General features: G+C 43.2%; 1 protein-coding gene across 4 annotated transcripts in view; it reads right to left on the bottom strand.

The window, feature by feature from the left end:
• Positions 1–27,737, bottom strand: part of LCMT1 (leucine carboxyl methyltransferase 1) — a 65,230-nt gene that overhangs the window by 9,881 nt on the left and 27,612 nt on the right. For all 4 annotated transcript variants that reach the window (XR_011485470.1, XR_011485472.1, XR_011485471.1 and 1 more), the window contains exons 4-7: positions 21,121–21,197; positions 18,694–18,755; positions 7,133–7,235; positions 590–710 (exon numbers count right to left, since the gene is read on the bottom strand). Coding sequence is in view for 1 of the 4 variants with exons in the window: in XM_070461067.1 (XP_070317168.1) it covers positions 590–710; positions 7,133–7,235; positions 18,694–18,755; positions 21,121–21,197 (363 nt within the window). In the remaining 3 variants the exon portion in view is untranslated. The remainder of the gene's footprint in view (positions 1–589; positions 711–7,132; positions 7,236–18,693; positions 18,756–21,120; positions 21,198–27,737) is intronic.

The following is a 27,737-nucleotide window of genomic DNA, read 5'->3' as shown; positions in this document are numbered from 1 at the left end:
CATGTGAGTTCAGTACCCCTACCCTGATGACAGCCAAAATTCCCTCCATCACGATCTATGACTTTACAGTAAACACGGAGATAAAGTAAGAACACAAAAAGCCTCCTTAAAGGCCAAGATGGAAGTTCCAGAAACTTTAGATAAAAATTTGCAGGCAGTCATGAACTCAAAAATACTTGGTTTAGGGCAGTGGTTGGGAATCCACCCTGGGATGGAAGGGACACCGGTTCAGTCCCTAGTCCGGGAAGATCCCACTAAGGCCACGTTCCACGACTACTGTGCCCACACTCTCGAGCCTGTGCTCCGCAGAAGAAGCCCTGGCACCGCAGAGGTAGTCCCTGCTGGCGGCTACCAGAGGGAGCCCAGGTGCGCAGCGAAGACCCAGCTCAACCAAAAACATTAAATACATAAACCTCAAGAAAAGAAAAGAATACCAGGTTTGCTGGAACTGATTAACAAAGGAGCTACATGAGAACCACAGAGGCAGAAAGAAAAGAATAAGGGAAAGCATAGTCCAAGGGTGCTCAAGAGCAGAAAAGTCACCCCTGGAGTCCTGTGCAGAACGCGGATTTCTTGAGCTTCCTCTTACCTGTTCGTAGTTTATGAACATGGCAGTCTCAAAACTGTTGGCGGCCCACTTGAGGAGGTTTGCAGACTGCTCCGGAGTCATGTACACCAGCACACATTCGGCTATCAGGAGGGTCGGCAATCTTAAGGGAAGAAAAAAAGGCACATAAATATGTTTTCATCCAGGTGGGACTCTCTAAATGCATTTATGTTGCAGTTCAAAGCCCAGTGCTCTCGGTTTTCATATTAACAATCAATGCAGCAGGAATCTTCAGTTTTACAATGCAAAAAGGTGAGTGATCAGTGATGATTTTTGTCTGGCTGTTGAAAACGCAGACTATAAAAATGGCTACAAGTTCTTCCTAACTGTACACCCACACCGTGGCACGCTGACCAGGCAGAGCCTGCCACTCAGGGGGCAGAGTTTATTTCCCTCCTCCTGCAATCTGGGTGAGTCGTGTAACTTGCTTTGGCCAATGGAACATCAGCAGAAGCTTGGAAATGACCTGGACGCTGGTGCTTGCTCTCTTGCTGTACTTGGAAACCCGAAACCACTATGGAAATGAACCCAAGCTAGCTTGCCCTCAGAGGGGAGGTCCTGTGGTTGAGAATGACACAGCTCCACTGACCAACCCGTTCTCCACACATGAACAAACCCCAGAGGACATGAGCTAAACCTGGCCCCTAGCAGATGAATCACCCAGCTAAGCCCAGGCCAGGTAAAGAAGGCTATTTGGGAATTTTTTGCATGATTTTTGCAACTTTTTTGTAGATTTGAATCATTTAAAAAATGAAGTTAGACATATTTACAATGTATTTTGTAAGAGGTAGCCATTAGCAACATTAGAAAGAGGATTAACACTTTTCAAAATATAAGTGAAAGAAAAGCAAACAAGATAGCCCATAAAGGAAAACAGAACACAAATGAAATCTGAATGCCTGTTACACCAATTGTTCTTCATCTATTTCATAGATCTCCAAAGTGAGGCAAACTTCCTATGAAGATCTGGTCTGATTTATACACGATTACTTCCGTGACCTTCCAGCACATTTTCCAAACAGCTGGCTATTCAGCTGCAACTGTATTCAGAGTCAGATGCAGCTGACTCGGGGGCCTAATATGTGCCAATTTCTCCTCAACTGTTTTCACACGTGCTACTTGATCTTCAAAACCATCTTGTGAAACAGTTTTTATCCCAGTTCATAAATGAAGACACCAAGGCTCAAAGAGATTAAAAAAAACAAAAACCCAAAAACCCTGTCCTCTATTAAACAACTAGTAAGCAGAAGTAAGCTTCTTGGCAGAAAAGTTATGACAAAGCCAGACAGTACATTGAAAAGCAGAGACATCAGTCTGCTGATAAAGGTCTGTATAGTCAAGGCTATGGTATTCCCAGGAGTCACGTACTGTTGTGAGAGTTGGACTGTAAAGAAGGCGGAAAGCCAAAGAATCGATGCCTTCGAACTGTTCAGTTCAGTTCAGTTCAGTTCAGTCGCTCAGTCATGGCTGACTCTTTGCAGCCCCATGGACTATAGCACGCCAGGCTTCCCTGTCCACCACCAACTCTCGGAGCTTACTCAAACTCATGTCTATCGAGTCAGTGATGCTATCCAACCATCTCAACCTGTGGTCCCCTTCTCCTCCTGCCTTCAATCTTTCCCAGCATCAGGGTCTTTTCCAGTTCTTTGTATGAGGTGGCCAAAGGACTGGAGTTTCAGCTTCAGCATCAGTCCTTCCAATGAATAGTCAGGACTGATCTCCTTTAGGATGGACTGGTTGGATCTCCCTGCAGTCCAAGGGACTCTCAAGAGTCTTCTCCAACACCACAGTTCAAAAGCATCAATTCTTCAGCCCCTGGCTTTCTTTATAGTCCAACTCTCAGATCCATACATGACTACTGGAAAAACCATAGCTTTGACTAGATGGACCAGACCTTTGTTGGCAAAGTAATGTCTCTGCTTTTCAATGTGCTGTCTAGTGAAGCTTTTCTTCCAAGGAGCAAGTGTTTTTTAATTTCATGGCTGCAGTCACCATCTGCAGTGATTTTAGGGCCCAAGAAAATAAAATCTCTGTTTCCATTGTTTCCCCATCTATTTGCCATGAAATGATAGGACCAGATGCCATGATCTTAGTTTTCTGAATGTTGAATGTTAAGCCAAGTTTTTAACTCTCCTCTTTCACTTTCATCAAGAGGCTCTTTAATTCTTCTTTGCTTTCTGCCATAAGGGTGGTGTCATCTGTGTATCTGAAGTTATTGATATTTCTCCCAGCAATCTTGATTCCAGCTTGTGCTTCATCCGGCCCGGCATTTCACATGATGTACTCTGCATATAAGTTAAATAAGCAGGGTGACAATATAAAGGCTTGACATATTCCTTTCCGATTTGGAACCAGTCTGTTGTTCCATGTCCAGTTCTAACTGTGGCTTCCTGACCTGCATACAGATTTCTTAGGAGGCAGGTCAGATGGTCTGGTATTCCCATCTCTTTAAGAATTTTCAACAGTTTGTTGTGATCCACACAGCCAAAGGCTTTGGCATAGTCAATAAGGCAGAAATAGATGTATTTCTGGAACTCTCTTGCTTTTTCAATGATGCAACAGATGCTGGCAATTTGACCTCTGGTTCCTCAGCCTTTTCGAAATCCAGCTTGAACATTTGGAAGTTCACCATTCACATACTGTTGAAGCCTGGCTTGGAGAATTTTGAGCATTACTTTGCAAGCATGTGAGATGAGTACAACTGTACGGCAGTTTGGATATTTTTTGGCATTGCCTTTCTTGGGATCGGAATGAAAACTGACCTTTTCCAGTCCTGTGGCCACTGCTGAGTTTTCCGAATTTGCTGGCATACTGAGTGCAGCAGTTTCACAGCATCGTCTTTTAGGATTTGAAATGGCTCAATTGGAATTCCATCACCTCCACTAGCTTTGTTTATTGTGATGCTTTCTAAGGCCCACTTGACTTTGCATTCCAGGATGTCTGGCTCTAGGTGAGTGATCACACCATCGTGATTATCTGGGTCATGAAGATCTTTTTTGTATAGTTCTTCTGTGTATTCTTGCCACCTCTTCTTAATAGCTTCTGTTAGGTCCACACCATTTCTGTCCTTTATTTTGCCCATGTTTGATGAACTGTTCCCTTGGCATCTCTAATTTTCTTGAAGAGATCTCTAGTCTTTCCCATTCTATTGTTTTCCTTTCTTTCTTTGCATTGATCACTGAGGAAGGCTTTCTTATCTCTCCTTGCTATTCTTTGGAACTCTGTATTCAAATGGGTATATCTTTCCTCTTCTCCTTTGCCTTTAACTTTTCTTTTCTCAGCTATTTGTAAGGTCTCCTCAGACAACCATTTTGCCTTTTTGCATTTCTTTTTCTTGGAGATGGTCTTGATCACTGCTTCCTGTACAATGTCACGAACCTCCAACCATAGTTCTTCAGGCACTCTATCAGATCTAATCCCTTGAATTTTTTTTTACCACTTCTACTGTATAATCATAAGTGGAAGCTAGAAAAAACTACTGGGAGTCTCTTGGACAACAAGGAGATCAAACCAGTCAATCTCAAGGGAAATCAACCCTGAATGTTTGTAGGAAGGACTGATGCTGAAGCTGAAACTCCAGTAGTTTGGTCATCTGATGCAAACAGCTGACTCACTGCAAAGTCCCTGATGCTGGGAAAGATTGAGGGCAGAAGAAGAGGGCTTCAGAGGATGAGATGCCTGGATGGCATCACCAATGCAATGGACATGACCTTGGGCACACTTCAGGAGATGGTAAGGGACAGAGAGGACTTGCATGCTACAGTCCATGGGGTCGCAAAGAGTCAGACATAACTGGGTAACCGAACAACAATAACAACAAGCAGAAGTAAAATAGGAATCCAGGGTAAGATTCCAAGACTCGTGCTCTCTTCATTCTGAGTATCAGCTTTAAAAACTAATCTCCTGTTGACCTTCACAAACCCATATGCTCCCAAGAAATCTAGCAACACACCCTTGAAAGTCAAGACTTTCCTTCTGCCAAAAGAAAACACACTACTTGCTCAGCACCGCTAATTATTAGAGAAATGAAAATCAAAACTACAATGAGGTATCACCTCATGCTGGTCAGAATGGCCCTCATTCAAAAGTCGACAAATAACAAATGCTGGAGAGGATGTGGAGAAAAGGGAACCCTCCTGCACTGTTGGTGGGAACATAAGTTGGTGCAGCCACTATGGAAAATAGTATGGAGGTTCCTCAGAAAATTAAAAATAGAATTACCATATGATCCAGCAATCCCCCTCCTGGGCATATATCTGGACAAAACTATAATTCAAAAAGATACAGGAACTCCTATGTTCAAAGCAGCACTACTCACAATAGCCAAGATGTGGAGACAACCTAAATGTCCATTGACAGAGGAACGGATGAAGAAGATGTGGTATATATATTCAATAAAATATTACTCCGTGGCATCTGCATCTGCATCAGTACGGATGCAACTAGAGATTATCACGCTAAGTGAAGTAAGTCTGAAGAGAAAGACAAATACCGTATGACATCACTTATATGTGGACCTTAAAACATGGCCCAAAGAAACCTATCTATAAACAGAAGCAGGCTCACAGACACAGAGATCAAATCTGTGGCTGCCAAGGGTGGGGGCGGGGGAGGAAGGGACTGCACATTTGGGATTAGCAGACGTAAACAATTATATATAGAATGGATACTCAACAAGGTCCCACGTATAGCACAGGGAACTATACTCAATGTCCTGAGATAAATCATAATGCAAAAGAATATAAATAAGAACGTAAATGTGTGTATCACTGAGTCACTGTGCTACACAGCAAAAACTAACACAACACCGTTTATCACTACACTTCAATTTAAAAAAATAAATTTAAGAAAACACACCATATTCTGCAATTTGTGAACCATGCAAGGGTCTCCCCAAAGGAAAAAAGAAGTATAAATACTCTTCGCAATGTATGGACCTTACTTCTGAACACTCAAGTGAGACAGATTCAGACAGTAAAGCTGGAGTGACAAAGCCCATTTTGACATGTGGGCTGGTGGGGACGTAAATCCTGTGAATGACAACCTAGCTGGTGATTCCAGAAGAAATGTGAGCAAGAACTTCAATACGCTGAGAGGACAGCCATCGCCATGCCGATGCATCAGGAAAACCACCCTCTATACTTCCCTCACCCTCCATTACCCAAAGCTCGTCTGTATTTGTATCTGTCCTTAGCCTCCTTCTTCCCGTCTCAGGAGACTGGGGGGTGTTTCTCTTCCTTCAAAGGCTAGTTAACTCAGTCCATGCTCTTTTTCCTCCCTTCCTTCTCCTCCAATGATTTCCCTCATTGTTCATTTTTCACTGTTTGCTGCTGATTCCTTGCCTTCAATTTATTTTTTTAAATAACTTTCCCTTTTCCTCCCCTTTCTTCCAAACCTCTCCCTTGAGTCTTTCACCTCAAATATCCTTGAAAGTGTTATCTTCACCTACAGCAGACCAAGTAGGTATGCCTTTCCTCCCACTAGCCCTTTATCCATTCGACCAGCATCACTGTGCCAAAACCACACCTCCCACTCCCCTCCTCTGGCTCACAAAGGTACCCACACTCAAGAATTTGGTGTGTACCCTTCTGGTCCATTTTAAAAATACTTCCTTGATGTATACATGTAATCTCAAAAATACAGTATTTGGGGGGGAGGAGTTGATTTTACACATTTGGTATCACACTCTGCATACAACTCTGCCATCTAATTTTTAAAAACTCAACATTAAATTTTCGAGCTCTCTCCAAAGTCATGTATTTTATGTATCATTCATCCATTCTCCTCCTGATGGACATTTCAGTTGTTTCCAATTTTCTGCTACTAAAAATGAAAGCTGCTACTAAAAATGAACATCCTCCTTGTACATACATGTAGACCCTCTCGGGAGAGAAACACCCAAACATGGAACTGCAATATCACATGATACCAGCAATTTTACTAAATTCCAGATTGCTCTGTGCAATGGTCATACCAAGATCACTTCTACCAGTGGTGTATGACCATTCCTTTCCCCCCATATCCTTGCCAACACTTGATACTGTCAGACTTCTACATTTCTGCCAACCTGGTGGTAGTAAAATAGAATTTCGTCTGATTACCACTGAAATTCAATACCATTTTAACATGATACCCAGTTTCCTCTGAGCTGCCTGGTCATCTATCCTTTGCCCATTTTTCCACCAGGCTTTTTTAAAAAAATAGTAGCTATTCTTGTATATCCTGGATGCTAATCCTTTCTTATATATGTTACAATTATGTTTCTATGCATACAATTATCTTCCCTCAAACTTATGATATTAGGAATCAGTATTTTACAAAAGCGATAGAAGTGATTCTCATGGGAAAACAGACTTGGGGAACATTGCTTCTTAAAAAACTTCAGAAAACTACTCTAAATAGCAATGAAATGATAAAGGTTACAGGGGACAAAATGGTATATGTAATTACATTATACTTCCAACTGGCCTTATCTTCAATTAGCATTAAATCACAAATGTAAGAGGTTAAAAAAAAAAATCTCACTGTGTACTCATGTTACATTTCTTTAGCTTCTCTTCCAGGTCAGGTATATCTCGGAGATCTGCTCCAATGATGGCATATCTTGTTGAATCCAACATGTGCCCATCTGTAAATGCAAGAAAAGATGGTAATTTCAACAGAAACTGATCAGGAAGATTGTAACTTCAGTGGATGTGGCTTTTTCAAAACGAAAGTAAATGTACTGTTTTTCTCCATTATAAAAATGCATGCTCATTATAGGGGGGAAAAATCAAGAAAGACGAGGTGAAAATTAACTAAAATCATATGTTTCAAAGATAACTATTAGTGTTTTAATGTATAGCATTCGATCCCTTTTTCTATGTGCTTAAATTCATATACACAACACAGACACATCCTCCCCCCACTCTCCCCTCTCAAATACACACACACACACATACACCTTGCACAACAAAAGAAAATGGGACCACCCAAAGCTTGTTCTGAAAACTTTTCCTATTTAACAACAGTTATCAGGAACAAATGCACTTAACTTACAAAACAGGAAGAGACTCACAGGCTTAGAGCATGAACTTACGGCTGCTGGGGGGAAGGAAAAGTTAGGGAGTTTGGGATGGACATATTCACACTGCTATATTTAAAATGGACAACCAATAATCACATACTGTACAGCACATGGAACTCGGTTCAATGTTATGTGGCAGCCTGGATAGGAGGGGAGTCTGGGGGAGAATGGTTACATGTATATGTATGGCTGAGTCTCTTCGCTATTCACCTGAAACTATCACAACATTGTTAATGGGTCATATTCCAGTATAAAATAAAACGTGGAAAAAAAAGTACGAGGGACAACACTCTCTGTAATGATTTCACAGTGCTTCACTGAGTAGATAAAACAACTTACTTAGCCAAGCACTCAGTATTCGACAGGCAGTATTTCCAAATTTATTTCATCTGAGGCATTGCAATGAATATCCTTATGTACCTATTACAAAGGACTTGCCCAGTTATGCTGGTTATCATGAGCAGAATCAGGAGATCAAAGAGGAAGCCTATTTAAATATTGGTACTAATTGCCCTCAAAATGCTTTGTCAATTTGCAAGATATTACATTTAAAAGAAAACAGTTGATGCACTATAGCATTTACAGATAAAATAATATTTTGTTGTTCAGTCGCTAAGTTGTGTCTGACTCTGCAAACCCATGGACTGCACCACAACAGCCTTCCCTGTCCTTCACTATCTCCTGGATGGAGTTTGCTCAAATTCCTGTCCGTTGAATCGGTGAGGCTATCTAACCATCTCATCTTCTGCCACCCTCTTCTCCTTTTGCCTTCAATCCTTCCCAGCATCAGGGTCTTTTCCAATAAGTCAGCTTTTCACATCAGGTGGCCAAAGTATTGGTGCTCCAGCTTCAGCATCAGTCCTTCCAATGAATAATCATGGTTGATTTCCTTGAGGACTGACTAGTTTGATCTCCCTGTCCAAAGCAGACAAGAGTCTTCAAGAGTCTTCTCCAGCACCACAGTTTGAAAGTATCAATTCTTCGGCACTCAGCCTTCTTTACGGTCCAACTCTTGCATCTGCACCTAACTACTGGAAAAACCATAGCTTTCACTATACAGACCTTTACAAGTAAAGTGATGTCTCTGCTTTTTAATATGCTATCTAGGTTTGTCATAGCTTTCCTTTCAATGAGTGTCTTTTAATCATCATCTGCAGTGATTTTGGAGCCCAAGAAAATAAAATTTGTCACTGCTTCCATTTTTTCCCCTTCTATTTGTGATGAGTGATGGGAACAGATGTCATGTCTTAGCTTTTTGAATGTTGAGTTTTAAGCCAACTTTTTCACTCTCTTCTTTCACCCTCATTAAAAGGCTCTTTAGTTCCTCTTCACTTTCTGCCATTAGAGTGGCATCATCTGCATATTTGAGGCTATTGATATTTCTCCTGGCAATCTTGATTCCAGTTTGTGATTCATCCAGCCAGGGATTGCGCATGATGTACTCTGCATGTAAGTTAAATAAACAAGGTGACAATATACAGCCTTGTCATACTTCTTTCTCAATTTTGAACCAGTCAGTTGTTCCACGTAAGATTCTAACTGTTGCTTCTTGACCCACATACCAGTTTCTCAGGAGGCAGGTAAAACAATATTCCCTTTAAGATATTCCAACAGAGGTTGGAAGAAATGGTATATATTGTGATTCACAAGCTTTGGCAGGAATCAGAATCGCCCAGAGACCTTGTTGAAACAACTGATCAGGCTCCACCCCTTGAGTTTCTGATTCATATTTTTTTAAAATGTTGTTATTGTTATTCAGTCACTAAATTGTATCTGACTCTTCGTGACCCCATGGACTACAGCATGCCAGTCTTTCCCTATCCTTCATTATTTCCCACAGTTTGCTCAAATTCATGTCCACTGAGTCAGTAATGCCATCTAAGCATCTCATCCTCTGCCGCCTTCTTTTCTTCTTGGCTGCAATCCTTCCCAGCATCAGGGTCTTTTCAAAAATGGAAATCCATATTTCTAGTAGGTTTCCAGATTGTGTTGATGCTGTTAGTGTGGGACTATACTTTTCTTTATTTTTTCAATATTTATTTATTTGGCTGTACCTGGTCTTAGTTACAGCCTGCGGGATCTAGCTCCCTGACCAGGGATCAAACCCAGGTCCCCCTGCATAGGAAGCATGGGGTCTTAGCCAATGGACCACCAGGGAAGTCCCAAGGGACTACACTTTTAGAACCACAGGTACAGATGAAATGACACTGGCAATAAAATTAGGCGATGGTACAAGGAGATTCATCAATCTAGTCACATTATTTTTGTGTAGCCCTGAAATTCTTTTCAATTTAAACTTTCCATTTTTAAATATAGATTAGAATAAAAAAAGAAATTAAATGGCTTGATTATTTACTCCAAGCACTGTTTGCTCAACTTCCTCAAAGGTACAAACCATGGAAGGAGCTGGGACATTCGACAGCCACCCTGCATCCTTGCTGAGAACTCAGATCTCTCCTGAGAACCCACAGCAAAAAAGTGTTAGGAAGGGAAACAGCATGTGAGCTGGTTTTCCCTTACTTTCCTGAGAACCCCACTGAGCTAGTTCAAATACACTTGGCCACATCCCGTAAGCTAACAAGATATACCTTCTAGGAACCTGTCACATGGCAGGAAACCACCCAAGGACAAAGCTAGGAGACCCAGAGTCAGTCCTGGGCACTGCAACAGCCGAGTTCAGAAAAGAATATAAAGGATGTGAAGGCACTTGCTTGCCCTGCTGTGAAAACAAGCAATGACTCTCAAATGCCTGTGTGCCTCCTGACAAATAACATAGATATTAAAGTTAAGGTTTTCCATCCCTGACCACAAAAAAAGAGAGAGAGGCCCAGAATGTTGAAGCATGTGGTTCCCTTGGACCATGCAATTCACAAGAGACCCGTCTTACTAAGAGATGTGGATCTAAAGGTATATGCAACGCAAAAATTGCACATGGTCATGATTACTCTTAACAATTGAACATAAGGTATGGCAGAGTTGCAAGGGGCGATGACCCGGGGTGTACCCAGCAGTGGCCCAGCTGTATTCCCAGGCAAGCTGGCATACTACCTGGGAAGCCCTAGACACAATGACCCCAAGGTGTCATCAAACGATACACTCTGATGCTCTAAATCACACAAACACCACACCTGTCATGATCCTCAGAAGTCAGGGGCTACTCAAGCTGTGCAGAAATAGAAAGCCTGTTATCTGCCCTTGAAGAATGCCTGACCCTCATTTCACAAGAAACAGAAAGAAGATACAGGCCCAGGGTAAGTTTCAAGGGAGGTATCCTATTCTGGGACTTCCCAGGTGGCACCGTGGTGAAGACTCCACCTGCTAATGCAGGACACTCAAGAGACTTGGGTTCAATCCCTGCATCAGGAAGGTCCCCAGGGGAAGGAAATGGCAATCCACCCCAGTATTCTTGCCTGGAAAATCCCATGGACAGAGGAGCCTGGCGGGCTACCCTCCACGGAGTCGCAAAAGAGCCAGACATGAGTGAGCACACACTGCTATTCTAGGAAAATGCGCCAGTTTTAGAAAATCTAACAGTGGCAAGAGACCCAGAAAACAACAGAAAAGCCTTGGTGTCTTTAGAATGTCTCTGAAAGCAGGTGAGAAAAAGACCTTCTCACCAAAGTGAGACTCAGAATCCCTTCCTTTATTTCTATATTCTACTTTGGAAGAGAAAAATAGAAGGGGACTTCCAAGCATTTTGTGTGATATTCACATAAGAACAACTTTCTCAAGGAATAGCTGGTACCCACCCAATTCTGGAAAGTAAATTAACATTGATTTAAAACCCTAAATTGCTACCAGGAGCTCTCTCTGTGATCAATCATTACAGGATTGACTTCTAAGAGGATTTAAAAGGGAGACGTCCTGAAGGTATAGCACCATGACATGGTTTTTTTTAAAAATTAAGAACAAATTAATACAAGGCCAGAATGGCAAGACAGGTATAAAAATCCTAATCCTCAGGCTTGGTCATCATTTCATTCAGGCAGCAGCTCTCAACTTTGTCCCTGAGGAGCACTGGGTGGCGTCTGGAGACATTCTGGGTTGTCACAACTGGGGGATGCTAGTGGCGTCTAGTAGGTAGAGGTCAGGGACGCTGCTAAAACATTACACATTTTGTGGGACAGTCCCCCAACAGGGAATTATCCAGCCCCAGATGTTAGGAGGACTGAGGCGGAAAACACTGTGCTAGACTTACACACAAAAATTTGAAGATCATTAGTTGATGTTGAAGTTTAAAAAAAATCCTTGAACAGTTTTAATTATTCTCAGATAGGGGAAATGTAACATACTGTAGCTTGGGAACAGGACATGGCTCCCAAGATGAAAATTCTCTGAAACGCATCGGCAGAGAACAGGCTTTGGAGTCAAAACAACCCTAAGAGTAAAGCTCTATTCTGCCAGCTCCCAGTCATATGACATACCACTCATGCCTACCTTTCTTCTAAACATAAAATTCAGACAACGGAAACCTCATATGGCTACAGCAAACATTAAGGGCAATGTAAAAGAGCTCACTCCAGGATTTCCCTGATGGTCCAGTGGTTAAGAATCTGCCTGCCAGTGCAAGGGACATGGATTCGATCCCTGGACTGGGAATTAAGATCCCACATGGCGCAGGGCAACTAAATCTGTGCCACAACAATGAAAGCCCATGCTCTAGAGCCCGCAAGCTGCAACAAGAGAATCCACTGCAATGAGCACCCCAACAAGAGCAGCCCCCACTTGCCACAACGAGGGAAAACCTACACAGAGCAACAAAGAGTCCATGCTCCACAACAAAGACCCAGTGCAACCAAAAATAATTATTTTTTAAAGTACAAGCTTCCTGGTTTCCAAACTGTGTACCCTGAGGTGTCCTGGGACAACACAACCAACTTGGCAGAGCAGGATGTTTTAATAAATTTTTGAGGGAAACACAGAAACACTCAACATGGATCAGACACAAGCAAATCACCAGTCCAAAGCAGTCACAGTGTCCACTTGAGACTTCTGTACACTCACTTTTAATGACACTCTATCTCTGCAAAGTTGATCAGATATGACTGTGACTTAAAAAAAAAAAAAAAATGCCACTCCATTGGAAGTAACTGTGGTTATTTAAGAAGGAAATTAAACGAGCATCTGTTCTTAAACTGTATGCATCTTTTCTTTTCAAATGATCAAGAAACTGTTAGAATATAAATGCTTATAATGCTTGAACCTAAACTTATTAATAAACAGAATTGTTGATATGTTTTGTGACCCAGAGTCACTATGAAAAGTTTACTGAGGCGCTTAGGGCACTGTGATCCCAGGAAAGTAGGGACTCCTTCTCTGACCCAATGCCTGGGATGTCACAGAGGTCTTCTGTGAAGACCAGACACAGATCATGAAATCCAGGCAGGTGCTGAGAAGCTCCACCCAGATGAAAACTGTTAGTCGCTCAGTCATGTCTGACTCTCTGAGACCCTATGGACTGCAGCCCTCCAGGCTCCTCCGTCCAAGAACACTGGAGTGGGTAGCCATTCCCTTCTCTGAGGGATCTTCCCAACCCCAGGGATCAAATCTGGGTCTCCTGCAATTCTTTACCATCTGAGCCACCAGTGAAGTCCCCAACCCAGATGAACCCAACGCAAACTGGCAAGTTGCAAGGTGGTGAGATAAACAGACAGCTGTTATCTTAAGCCATGTGCTTTCCAGTGGTTTGTTTCAGAGCAAAAGCTCACACAGCCTTTAATTATCTGCCTCATTAAGCTCATGCCTACAAAAGGCAACAGTGTAAACACACACACACAGAGAATCCACAGGACATACAAGTCATGATCTCTTCCATCACCTCCAAGTCAGCATTTCAAGAGAGATGGGTTCCTATGTGCTGTTAAGCTGGAGTGAAGCCCATCAATCTCATTTATTGTATGTCTTCAAAGACAGACTCATTATTAGGACTGCAAGGTGTTTCTAGGTCTATAGATTTTCCTAGAATACTTCAGTTTAAAAAAGAGGTGGGGGGGGCGGCGTGTTGTAAAATGGATTCAGCCTCAGGTGGATTTCTGGACCACACAGACTGTCCATCAGTCCACCCGGTAATACTTACTGAGCTCTCACTATGTCCAGGGCATTGAGTTTTGGGAATAAGTGGATGAACAGGGAGATACTGTCCTGCCCGCATGGGGCCTGTGATCCAGCAGGGAAGATGAACAGTGGGCAAGTGTAGAGAGCATACAAAGATGGGGGCGGTCTTGTGGCAACAGGATCCCACTTCCCTTAGAACAGAGTCCAGACTTCTTGGCCTGGCCTACAAGATCCAAGGTGATGCAGTCCCTGCTTCACCAGCTTCCCTGTGAGTCACGCACACCGCCCCACTGCCAAGTTCAGTCACTCTGGGTTTTCAGCATCCTTGCACACTCCTCCTTTGTCTGCACTTGCCTTGACTGAAACAACCTTCTCCCTAGAGTTTCTCCTTCTTAGGGTTCAGTTGAAATGCCTGATATTTGGAAATGCTTTGACTGGGTTGCCCTTTTTACTTCATATTCATCCAGTTCCACACAGGAGTTGAGATGGATTACAAAAACATAAATGTTCGTTCATTCAAGCCTTCGGGTATGTGTTTATTCCATTAACAATCTCTGTGTCCCAGGCACTGTTCTGGGTGCTGAGGATACAGGGATGAATGAGACAGGAAGGATCCGTGCTCTCATGAGGCTGATCCCTTCAGAGAGGGAGACAGTGAGTCACAGAACAAATGAAGAATCAAGATAACATCAGAGTATTAAGTGCTATGAAGAAAAGAGGACAGTAAACCTAGATAGCATATTAAAAAAGGAGAGACATCACTTAGCCAACAAAGGTTCATACAGTCAAAGCTATGGTTTTTCCAGTAGTCATGTATGGATGTGAAAGCTGGACCATAAAGAAGGCTGAGTGCCAGAGAACTGACTTTTGAGAGTCCCTTGGACAGCAAGGAGATCAAACTAGTCAATCCTCAAGGAAATCAGGCCTGGATATTCATTGGAAGGACTGATGCTGAAGTTGAAGCTCCAATACTTTGGCCACCTGATATGAAGAGATGACTCAATGGAAAAGACCCTGATGCTGGGAAAGATTGAGGGCAGGAGGAGAAGAGGGCAACAGAGGATGAGATGGTTAGATGGTATCACTGACTCAATGGACATGAATTTAGGCAAACTCCAAGAGACAGTGGAGGACTGAGGAGCCTGGTGTGCTGCAGTTCATGGGGCTGCGAAGACTTGGGACACAGCTGAGCAACTGAACAACAACAGAATAGTATGCGTAGAGTATGACGTGGCAGCTGACATGAGATGTGCGTGATGACATGGAGCCCATCAAGCAAAACCAGGGGGAAAGAGCTCCAGGCCAATGGGAGAGGAAAAAGAAAGGTCTGAAGATGAGAGAGAGCGTGGCACAATCAGAGGACGGCAGGAGGGCAGTGTGGCAAGATCCTTGTTACTATGGTCAAAAACAAAATGAGGCGGCATCCATTTGACTGATTAACCTTGTGGATTTGGGCTCTGGGAAGATTTAAGCAGAAAAGTCATAGAACCTGACTTACTTTTTAAGAACTCATCCTGAGTTATTTTTCATTGTGTATCCATATATATATTTTAAATTTTTTCCCCTATGAATACTGCAGCTTATGAAAACATCTATCATTAACTCTAAGATGCATATTTTTTTAAACATTTTAACATGTCTGAAATCAGGATGCATCTAACAGTTGATAATGTATCTGTTTAATTTGTCAACACTCTTTCTTTCTTATTGACAAACAGTGGTGATTCTTAAAATGACAGACCCACAGGTTTGAAGAAAAAGGATAATTTAAAAATTTTTGTCACTTTTATTATCACCTATCACTTTTCTCAGATTTTCATTTGCATTTTAATTTTTATTTATTTTTATTCAATTTCTCTTTTCTCAGTACAGTGGCAACATGAACAACTATAAAAGACTGGAAAGACAACAACTATAAAGACTGGAAAATTTGCCCACATTAAGACACAGAGTTAAAAAAGACAAGCAAGAATAAGAAAAAAAATCTGCAATTAAAAAAACTGACAAAAGGCATTTATCAAAGAACTATTTTTATAAGGGTTCCTATAAACTGAAAAAAAAAGAAAACATTGCAACTGAAGAAAAAATTGGGCAAAGGAAATTTACAAAGAAATTCCCAAAGACTAATGAAATATAAGAAAAATAACTCACTAGCACTCAGTTATATAAGATTTTAAGACAACAGGACATCATTTCAGCTAATCAGATTGGCAAATTTCTACCAATATTTAAAAATATTTAATATATGAAAATATCCAGTGTTAGTGAAGATTTAGGGAAAGAGTATCCTCATCTACTCTTAGTGAACACATAAATTAATAAAAAGAATTCTCAAGATCATCTTGGTAGCTATTAAAATTCACAATGCACAATCCTTTAACCTAGCAATTTCTGCAAATATGCACATATACACGTGTCTTCTACAACACTGTTGAATATAGAAACATAAAAAGGCAGCAACCTAAATGACCATCAGTGAAAGTGAAAGTCGCTCAGTTGTGTCCAACTCTTTGCAACCCCATGGACTATACAGTCCACAGAATTCTCCAGGCCAGAATACTGGAGTGGGTAGCCTTTCCCTTCTCCAGGAGATCTTCCCAATCCAGGGATCGAACCCAGGTCTTCTGCATTGCAGGCAGATTCTTTACCAGCTGAGCCACAAGGGAAGCCCAAGAATACTGGAATGGGTAGCCCATCCCTTCTCCAGCAGATCTTCCCAACCCAGGAATCGAACCTGGGTCTCCTACATTGCAGGCAGATTCTTTACCGACTGAGCTATCAGGGACCATCAGTAGGGACTAGATTAAATAAAATGGAATTTCGGTGCAGAGGAAATGGCTATAAAGCCACTAGAAATAATGAGGAAGGATTATATACACTGACATGAAATGACAGTCATGATTTAGCAGGACATGAAAAGAGCAAGTCACAAAACAGTACGTATAAATTATTTTATTAAAATTACATATATGGAGAAGGAAATGGCAACCCACTCCAGTATTCTTGCCTGGAAAACTCCATGGACAAAGGAGCCCAGCGGGCTGCAGTCCATGGGATTACATGACTGAGCATGTATGCATGAGGGTGGAGGGAAATGGGTTGGTAGCAATAAAGTGGTAGAACTAAAAAAAAATAAAAATAAAATAAAATTACATATAAACCTATATTCATATATAGAAGCATAGATTCATTCATTCAACAAATACATGTTAAACTACAACAGATATTTATTCAATCTGTATAGACATTCATTCAACAAATATTTACTGAATCTTTTATGTACCAGGCATTGGATTATATTTATGTATGTACTTCATTATATGTATATTCACCTTTCTCTGGGTACACTGTTCATCTATATGAGAAAATACTCGGAACACTGGTTATCTTGGATAAGGGGAAGGTTCTCTCTCCTTCGTATGTTTCTACACTGATGGATCAAAGTTCCAGCAAAATATTAAACAGTTTACTACAGATAATTGTTCTGACTCAAATATTAACGAAACATATAGAAAATTATGATAGGCAAAGTGTGGAGAAAGCAAATCGGCCAGCAAATGACAAAGCTTGAACAGTTTCTACTTATAATCTGTGTAAGGGCAACAGAGGATGGGGGAGATATTACTTTCCGTGGAAACTCTCTTAGTAATCTGATCACTAGCAGGTGTCTAAGGCACTGCGGTTGTGTGAAAGAGGAGGCGTACCTAATTATCTGACATTTGTTGTGCTATCTACGTCACCCATCCGAGAAGGCCGTCCTCTCTAAGCACATTTTCTGACCTGAATTTTTAATAAGGCCCTTTAACGTCTCTATCAGATACAGATTGAGAATGATGGAACATTCTGGAAGAGTTTTACTATAATTTGAGAGGCTTTAGAAATGAGGAAAGTGTTGTTGCAAGCATTCATACTTAAAACTTGGGGGGGAGGGACTTCCCTGGTGGCCCAGGGGTTAAGACTCCACACTCCTAATGGAAGGGGCCAGGTTTAATTCCTTTGCAGGGAACTAGATTCCACATGCCACAACTGAAAAAATCCTGCAGGCTGCAGAAAGATGGAACATCCTGAGTACTGCAACTAAGACCTGGTGTAGCCAAATAAATAAATTTTAAAAAAATTTTTGAGGGGAAAAATAAAGGCAGGGGCCAAGCAGGTGACATAAACCAGGAAGCAGGTCAGGTGTGAGACAAGAGTGGGTGGCGGGGTCAGAGCTGGGGAGGACACGACCTGTCTAACCAAGGCGGCTGCTGCCCAGTGACCACCATGCAGGAGTCAGGATCTGATGTTTTCCAAGATCTGATATTTCCAAGCAAAACTGGAAATCAAGACTTTCATGAAAAATCTCCTATTTTTGAAATGCTGACAACTAATTTAAATTCTCTCTAAAAAAAAGGTTTAGGATTGGGGACCTATGGACATCTAAGGTGAGTCATACCAAGTGAGTGAAAGTTGCTCAGCTGCATCTGACTCTTTGTGACCCCATGGACTATACATACAATCCATGGAATTCTCTAGGCCAGAATACCGGAGTGGGTAGCCTTTCCCTTCTCCAGGGGATGTTCCCAACCCAGGGATCGAACCCAAGTCTCCTGCATTGCAGGCGGATTCTTTACCAGCTGAGCCACAAGGGAAGCCCAATACTAGAGTAGGTAGCCTGTCCCATCTCCAGGGGATCTTCCTGACCCAGAATCAAACTGGGGTCGCCTGCATTGCAGGTGGATTCTTTAGCAACTGAGCTATCAAGGAAGCCTGAGTCATACCAAAAACCATTTTAAATTTCTTCCTGGTAACAGTGGTGGAAGAGAACATTGCAGCAACAGAAGGACAGATGTGAGTGCACATGTGCACACGCGCACACACACACACAAATACACACACACACACTCACACTCAACCTTTAAAAAGAAAAGGGGAAAAAAGAGCTGACATGGTCCTACAGCCTATGACTCAGGTTACGGATACTTGCCCATTTGAAGTGTGTCCTCTGAATGCAAGTCTAAAATGGGTTTTGATAGGAGAGGTTTCAGTCTGCAGAAGATGGGAAAAAGAAAGATGAGGCAAGTAGCTCATTTACCGCTAAAACACACTCACACAGACACAGCAAACAGATACTGGGTTGGCTAAAAAGTTCACGGGTTTTTCCATCAGATGTTATGGAAATATCCAACAGACTCCTTGGCCAATCCAATATCACTAGTGTTCAAAAGAAGGACCATGCCAAACGGTCATCTGTTTAATCACACTTGACCTTAGACCCATACAGTAAAAGTCTATGTGATACAAGTCTCAGGTTAGGTCAGCTAAGCTTTACACTGAGAATCTGCTATCAAATCACAAACAGATCACAACACACTTACTTAGAAACAGCTACAGACAGGCTAGCAAGAATTGTTCAAATGTTCCAGTATTTTTCAAGTCATCACTAGTGTCTTGCCTCTTCTCAAACAGAACTTTTTAAGATAGCTTATTATTTCTCACAGACAAACTAAAAATATTGACTGCTACAGGGACCTAAAGTTTAGTAACATTTATGTGATAACTCCCTCAATCAAGAATCTGCAAAAAACTAGGGAATTCCCTGGCAGTCCAGGGGTTAGGACTTGTGCTTCCACTGCCAGGGGCCTGGGTTTAGTCCCTGTTCAGGCAACTAAGATCCCACAGGCCATGGTATGGACAGAGAAAAAAAAAAAGACTATGCAAAAAATCAGGAATCAGAGAACCAAGTTCAATATCCCAACAACCATTCACAAATGTCAATGCTTTTTAACCCCAGAAAACCACCCTGGGCCTTGAGCCTACTTGCCCTGATTTCACTCGAGAGTTCCAACAAGTTTAGTCACAGTTTGTATTTAGTCACACTTCGTAGTGCTCCCAGAACATCAGAATTCCAGTATAGCAGCTTCAAAGCATATTTAATGTGAGATATAATTTTGTATTTAGAAAGGGTAAAAAAACTTATTTTCATGTGTGTGTGTGCACAGTCATGTCTGACCCTTTGTGACCCCTTAGACTGTAACCCTCCAGTCTCCTCCGTCCATGAAATTTTCCAGTCAAGAGTACTGAAGCAGGCTGCAATTTCCTCCTCCAGAGGCTCTTCCCGACTAAGGGATCAAACTTGCATCTCTTGCACGTCCTGCAAGACATGCAGTGTCTTGCATGTCCTTGCATGTCCTGCAGTGACAAAAGATACAAGGATAAACTAAAAAAATAAAGTTTGAAAATGACCTCCAATTCTCTCTAGATGTCTAGAGAATTAGACATCTCTAAAGGATAAGCAGAAACTTTTGTGCTTATCAAAAATTTGGTTAAATGTAAGAATTGGGATTTTATTTATATGACCATTATAAAAAGGAGAGTGGACCTGTAGGTTATAACTGTTGGAAAACCTTAACCTTGGTCTTGAAGTCAGGGTTTAAATTTCAATTCCACCCCCTTCTAGCTAGGTGACTTTAGGCAAATTAAGTAAACTTCTCTGAGCCTCAGTTTTCTCATCCTGTAGAAAGGGGTCAATGATGCCACTTAATTTATGAGTCGGCTCTGAGGATTGAGGAGGACCATCCAAGTGAAGCATTTAATGTGGGCAAAGAAAATTGGCAAAGATTAGCAAACTCATCACTTACAACTTGGCAAACTCCTTGAAAACTAAACTCAGAATGGCCCCTATAACATCTCTTACAGAGTAACTATAACTTCAGCCTCCCATTCATTCACTCAAAAAACTCTGAATGGACTTCCCTGATGGTCTAGTGGTTGAGAATTCACCGCAGGGGACACAGGTTCGATCCCTGGTCCAGGAAGACCCCACTAAGCCCGAGAGCCACAGCCACTGAAGTCCGACTGCCCACGAGCCCGTGCCCCGCAACAAGAGAGGCCGCCAGAATGAGAGGCCCTCAGGACACTAGAGAGCAGCCCCCGCTTGCCACAACCAGAGAAAGCCTGCCCAGCACTCAGCAGGCACAAAAAAATTAACAAACAAATATGCTCTTGTTATTTAAAAAAAAAAAGAATCTTACTACATATCCATTCTGGGGCCAAGCACCTTTCTATACCCGAGGGATATAAAGGAGTAAGCAAAATACACACAAAAATTCAAATTAACACACAACATTGTTAATAAACTATACTCCATAAAAATTTTTTAATTCAGATTGCTAATCTACTACAAGTCACTTTTTTGTTAATATTCAAGGGAATGACATAAACAGAGAGAAGAGTGACAAAGGATGGTATATTTCCTGTTGACAACTGCACAGTAAGTTGGAATGAGGGTCCTGGGGTAAAAGAGAGAGGAGGGAGGGAATGAAACGTGCAGTCTCCTGCATCCGGACCTGAGGTCTCCCAGAGCTGGCTCCGAATCCCACCAGGCTCCTGCTTCTGCCAAGGTCACACTTACTTGATGCTATGCAGCTTCCTCGTGACTATCATCGGAAAGTCGACTTCAAAATATTTCCTTGGTAGAAGATCTTCATCCTGAGAAAAAAACAGAGAGTCATCTTTATACAAGGTTTCCCCAGTGGCTCAGTGGTAAAGAACCTGCCTGCCAATGCAGGAGATGCAGGTTTGATCCCTGGGTCAGGAAGACCCCCTGGAGAAGGAAATGGTAACCCACTCCTGTATTCTTGCTTGGGAAATCCCATGGACAGAAGAGCCTGGTGGGCTACAGTCCACGGGACACAACTTTGTGACCGAGCACACCTGCAATTTTTATACAATTATTACTCATACATTTACTGATCACTTGCATGTACCAAGTCCTAGGGCCCTAAGAACAATGGGGGTGCTTAAGGATTTAAACTCAGGGTAATGAGGACCTTCCTGGCAGTCCAGGGATTAAGACTCACACTTCTACTGCTGGGGGCAAAGGTCTGTTCCCTGGTGGGAAAACAAAGATCCCACATGCCTCAAAGAGTGATCAAAATAAAATAAATTAATTAAAATAAAATCAGGGGAAGGATATAGTCAGAAATGTACTCTCCAATTTACTTGGTCTCAGCGTCAAGAATGGATGAAGGGGAAAAGGAGATTATTGTAGTCGTCCAAAAGAGAAGTGATGGAGAGTCTGAACAGGAGAATGGTCACAGGGATGTTAAGAGGTGGTTTGGATGCAGGACATGAGGGTATTTCTCAAAAACACAGCTTGAGACCTATTAGAGAGGGTCAAGAAACCAATGTGGTAAGTTGTAACCAGCAGACTGGGGGTGTAATATATATCAGAAAATTTCACATGGAATTAGGGTCAGCATTATTTTGTGATATATTTACTTTTTCCTGAGATAGTGGAGAACAGTGGGGTGGTGAACAGCAGGTACTCTGGAGCCCAAGAGTGGGGGAAAGCTCAAATCCCCACTACACCACTTGTCTGCTGTAAGGCCTTGGGACAGTCACTAAAATCCTGGGCCAATGTTTCCTTATTTGAAAAGTAGAGAAAATGATTAACACCTCATAGGGTTGTGAACATTAAAGAAGAAACACATGAGTAACACTCAGAATGGGGCCTGCCCTTACTTAGTAGGCACCATAGCTGCCCTTATATCTTGTGTGTACAGACATATGTTCATAGATTCAGGTCCTGGCTAGGGGTGTACATTGGAAGGACTGATGCTGAAGCTGAAACTCCAATACTTGGGCCACCTCACGCGAAGAGGTGACTCATTGGAAAAGACCCTGATGCTGGGAGGGATTGGGGACAGGAGGAGAAGGGGACGACAGAGGATGAGATGGCTGGATAGCATCACCGACTCGATGGGCATGAGTTTGAGTAAACTCCGGGAGTTGGTGATGGACAGGGAGGCCTGGCATGCTGCGATTCATGGGGTTGCAAAGAGTCAGACACAACTGAGCGACTGAACTGAACTGAACTGAAGGGGTGTACAGTTTTTGTTTTTTTTTACTGTGGCTACAATTTTTAAAAGTGTGAAACACACACACAGCCCTGCTTCTCGCTTGCTTTTTCTAGCTTGGTCAGTGGTTACACTCCCATCCAGTCACCTACTGGTTGTGCTACAATTCTTCCCAGCTTCTCCTCCCTGTCCAATCAGTAACTTAGCCCCAAATGTATGCAAATGGGTTTCCCCAATGACTCATAGGTAAAGAATCCGCCTGCAATTCTGGAGGCACAGGAGACCCAGGTTCGATCCCTGGACTGAGAAGATCCCTTGAGGAAATGGCAACCCAGTCCAGTATTCTTGGAGTCCAGTTCTGGAGACTTCCATGAACAGAGGAGCCTGGTATGTACAGTTCATGGGGTCGCAAAGAGTCGGACAAGACTAAGCAACTGAACACACACACACAAACACACAAAAGTATGCAGATATGAGATCACTATGTAATAATACTATGAAACTAACATAATATTATGTCATATTATATGATATCACTTATATGTGGAATCTAAAAAAAAGAAATGATACAAAATGAACTTATGTACAAAACAGAAACAGACCCACAGACACAGAAAACGAACTTACGGTTATCAAAGAGGAAAGAAAGGAGGGATAAACTGGGAATTTTATATGTATATACCCTGCTGGGTGTTTAGTCACTCAGTCGTGTCTGACTCTTTTCGACCCTCTGGACGGTAGCCCACCAGGCTCCTCTGTCCATGGGATTCTCTAGGCAAGAATACTGGAGTGGGTTGCCATGCCCTCCTCCAGGGGATCTTCCCAACCCAGAAATCAAACCAGGGTGTCCTGAATTGCAGGTGGATTCTTTACCAGCTGAGCTATCAGGGAAGCCCATATATACACACTACTATATAGAAAATAACAAACAAGGACCTATTGTATAGCACAGAAGACTCTAGTAAATATTTCATAATAACCTCTAAGGGAAAAGACATATGTATAACTGAATCACTCTGCTCTAACACACCGTAATTCAACTGTACTTCTCAGATGTATCTTCAGCTGTGAAGACAAAAACACCACCCCCATTTGCTGTAGCAGCTCCCCACACCCCAAGACTTAGCAAGAAACAAGACGCCCCACAACCTATACCCAGAAACGGGCTGATATCCAGAGACTGGTGGGGGCTTCTCTGGTGTAGGACAGGACAAACAAAAAGGCGGGGTAAGGATGATACCCTTGTTTCTGACTTGAGCGATCTGGCAGCTAAGAATACCATTTATGAAGACAGGAACGAGAGATGGCCCCTGCATGGATCACAGCCTTGTTGTGGAGAAGGGGCTTTTGTAACTCAGTGAAGTTATGAGCCATGCCATGCAGGGTCACCCAAGGCAAACGGGTCAAAGTGAAGTGTTCAGACAAAATGTGATCCTCTGGAGGAGACAATGGCAAACCACTCCAGTATTCTCACTGCAAGAACCCCATGAAAAATATGAAAAGGCAAAAAGATATGACGCTAGAAGATGAGCCCCCCCGGGTCGGAAGGTGTCCAGTACACTACTGGAGAAGAGTGGAGCAAACTCCTGGAGGTGGTGAAGAACAGGGGAGCCTGGCGTGCTGCAGTCCAAGGGGTCAGAAAGAGTCGGACATGACTTAGCAACTGAACAACAACAACAGCAAATGAGAGACGGAGGACAGGTCGGAAGTGGGAGCAGACCTGCCCAAGGGCAGAGTGATGGGGGCAGAAACCATGAGCACGCACTTCCCGGCAGGAAGGTGACCCCTAAGGGCAAGGAACAGAATGAGGAGATCCACCCACATGGAAAATGGTCCTCAGTCAAAATTTCAGGGGATCTGGTTTGGGAGAAGAGGGAAAGAAGAGGAAAGCAGGGAGAAGGAGAGGGATGGAAGAAGGAAGAAAAAAAAGCAACAGAACACAAAGGGATAACACGATTTCCTGCCATCAGAGGAAACCTGGGCTCACCCACCCTCAGCTGTTCACTCTTGGAATTGCAACACACACCTGCTGCACGAATGCAGAGCAGGGCTAGGTAAAAGCTGTCTGAAGATATTCGGAGGACGTGTTTAAAGGATACACCAAAATGACTTTTGCTAAGAAATTCTACAACACTTTTCAAGAACTTTTACTCACAAGGTACAGAGCAATAAGAACGCCCTAAAATTGGGACTTCCCTGGTGTTCCAGTGGTTAAGAATCTGCCTGCCAATGCACGGGACTCAGGTTTGATCCCTTGTCCAGCAAAATTCCACATGCCATGGGGTTACTGAGCCGGTGCTTGAGAGCCTGTGCTCTGGACCAAGAGAAGTCACTACAGTGAGAAGCCTGCACACTGCACCTAGAGAAAGCCTGTGTGCAGCAGTGAAGACCCAGTACAGTCAAAAAAGCTACTAAAAATTAAAAAAAAAAGGGGAGGGGCCTAAAATTCCAGAAGATCACAAGGACAATCCAAAGCAAATAAATGAAGGACAGCATAGCGTCCTACATCGCTTTTTACTTTTTAAATCGCTTTCCCAGGCACTTAGGCACTTGATCCTCCTAAGAATTCTGAATAAGGGGTCACTGTCAAAAGAAAGTTTCTAAAAGGCACATCGGGAGCTTTTCACAAACAGCCATCCTCTTTCTTAGCTTCCAGAAAAGGGCAAAATGGCTCTGGCAAGTGATGCTTCAACTTTTCATTCTGCGATTCGCTGTGGCCCTTCTGACACCACTCCCAAGTAGCTCACAGGGCACGGGAGGCAGGGAGACACCCAGGGCTGAGCGTGGCCACCAGGGGGCAGCAGGGAACAGCCACGAGGAAGAGGGAGGTTCATCAAAGATCCAACGTGATGGACTGCTTCACTGGCGGCCAACTTTGAGACTGCTTCCCCCCAACAACTGATCCTCTGGTTGGGCCACCAAGAATCAAGGCCCTCTGTGATGACATAGAGGCGCGGGACGGGGGGGGAGGAAGGCTCAAGAGGGAGGGGATACATGCACACTGATCCACCTGGGCTTCGCGGGGAGGCTCAGACGGTAAAGAACCCGCCTGCACTGCGGGAGACCTGGGCTCAATCCCCGGACGGGGAAGATGCCCTGGAGGAGGGCATGGCAACTCTCTCCAGTGTTCTTGCCTGGAGAATCCCGTGGACAGAGGAGCCTGGCGGGCTACAGTCCGTGGGGTCGCAGAGTCGGACATGATTCAGGGACTAAGAGCAGCGCAGCTGACCCGCGTTGTTCTACAGCACAAACCAACACAACACTGTAAAGCAATTACACTCCGATTAAAAATGACAATAAAAAAAGGACCAAGGACCCTTACAGGGTTTCACTTACCCTTTATTTTTGCTTATGACAAGATCACCTTTCCCTGTTCCTGCCTGCTGCCTCAAGATGGGCATCTGACTGTTCAGTCTTGAGCCCCTGAGATTATACAGAATGAGCTCACATGGTCGTGGCCCCAGAAAGCCTGTGACTTGCAGAAACCTCTGCTGGGGGAGCTGGGGGCGCCGTCCCAGGTGGAAAGAGCCCAAGACATCAAGATCAATGGACAAGATTTCCCTGCCCTTTTATAGAGGCACATACAGCTCTAAAACAGGGATTAGCAAACTTTCTGGTGAGAGAGTAAGCAGTTTAGCCTTGGCAGACCCAAAGATCTCTGTCGTAACTACTCAGCCCTGCTGTCCAAGTGCCAGAGCAGCCCATACGTGAGATGTAAATAAATGTGCGTGGCCGTATTCCAATAAAACTTTATTCACAAAAACAGGTGGCAGGCTGGATTTGGCCTGTGCAACCTTTGCTCTAAGAGAACAAACCAGATAATATCTGTCTTAAAAAGAAGAACTTTAGATAAAAAAAACCCTTCAGATCAATATAATTATCAGATAATTACACTGATTTCCAAATTCCTACATAGGACTTTGAGGCCCTGCACTAGTCCCCTTCCTCGCCTCTTTTTCTTCTAATAAATTTATTTATTTTTGGCTGTGCTGGGTCTTCACTGTTGCGTGGGCTTTTTTCAAATTTCAGCGTGCAGTGTCTCCTCTCTAGTTGCCGCGGCTTCTCCTGTTGCAGAGGACAGGCTCCAGGGCATGAAGGCTTCAGGAGCTGCGGTACATGGGCTCAGTGGTTGAGGCTCCTGGGCTCTAGAGCACAGGCTCAGTAGTTGGGGTGCATGGGCTTAGCTGCTCTGTGGCATGTGGGATCTTCCCGAATCAGGGATTGAACCCCTATCTCATGCATTTATTTGGCAGGCGGATTCTTATTCACTGAGCCGCTGGGGAAGCCCCTTGTCTTTTTTTTCTTGTAAGGGGCACATATGCCTCAGTGTACCTTGCTCAGAAATTAAAATCTCAGATTTACTAATGATTAAACCACCTACAAGACGGGGGAAAAAGAAAAAAAAAAAACATGACCAAGTCCAAAGGGTATCAGGAGGAGGGATCTCTCCAGCAGCCTGTATTGATGCTGGCGATACACTCTTTTACACTGCATTCTGTTCCAGTGGAACCACACAAAGGTCACGGTGTTACAGAGGCACAACTAACCCATAGAAAAGAGCCCCCCAAGTGACCACAGGGCTGTGTGCAGAAAAAAGAGGAAGGAATTGGGAACTTGATGAGCTGGAGGCCAATGTTGTCCCACATCCCAATGCTACTAGCTGTCCAATATGGGGGAAGTACTTGCAAAACCCCATATTCCCCATCTGTGTAAGCTCCCCCAACAGAGCTCTCATGTTAATTCCTGAGGTCACATATGTAACCGCACTTCATAGGGACTTCCCTGGTGGCTTAGTGGTAAAGAACCTGCCTACCAATTCAGGAGACACGGGTTCAATCTCTGATCCGGGAAGATCCCACATGCCACAGAGCGGTAGCAATTGAGCCTGTGCTCTGGGGCCCGGGAGCAGCAACTGCTGAAGTCCACGTGCCACAACTACTGAGCCTGTGCCCTAGAGCCCAAGCTCTGTAACAAGAGAAGCCACCACAATGAGAAGCCCACGCCCTGCATCTAAAGAGTAGTCCCCACTTGCCGCAACCAGAGAAAAGCTTGCACGGCAACGAAGACCCAGCACAGCCATAAATAAATCGATTAAAAAAAAAAAAAAGCACGTCATAAATATCAGTTATCTCATCCAGAAGGAGGAATGCAGCGGCAAATGATTAACACC

This window comes from Odocoileus virginianus, chromosome 33 (genome assembly GCF_023699985.2).
Source record: "Odocoileus virginianus isolate 20LAN1187 ecotype Illinois chromosome 33, Ovbor_1.2, whole genome shotgun sequence".
Taxonomy (NCBI): Eukaryota; Metazoa; Chordata; class Mammalia; order Artiodactyla; family Cervidae; genus Odocoileus; species Odocoileus virginianus.
Note: the sequence above shows the minus strand (reverse complement) of the source record. Positions and strands in the feature narration are given on the sequence as shown.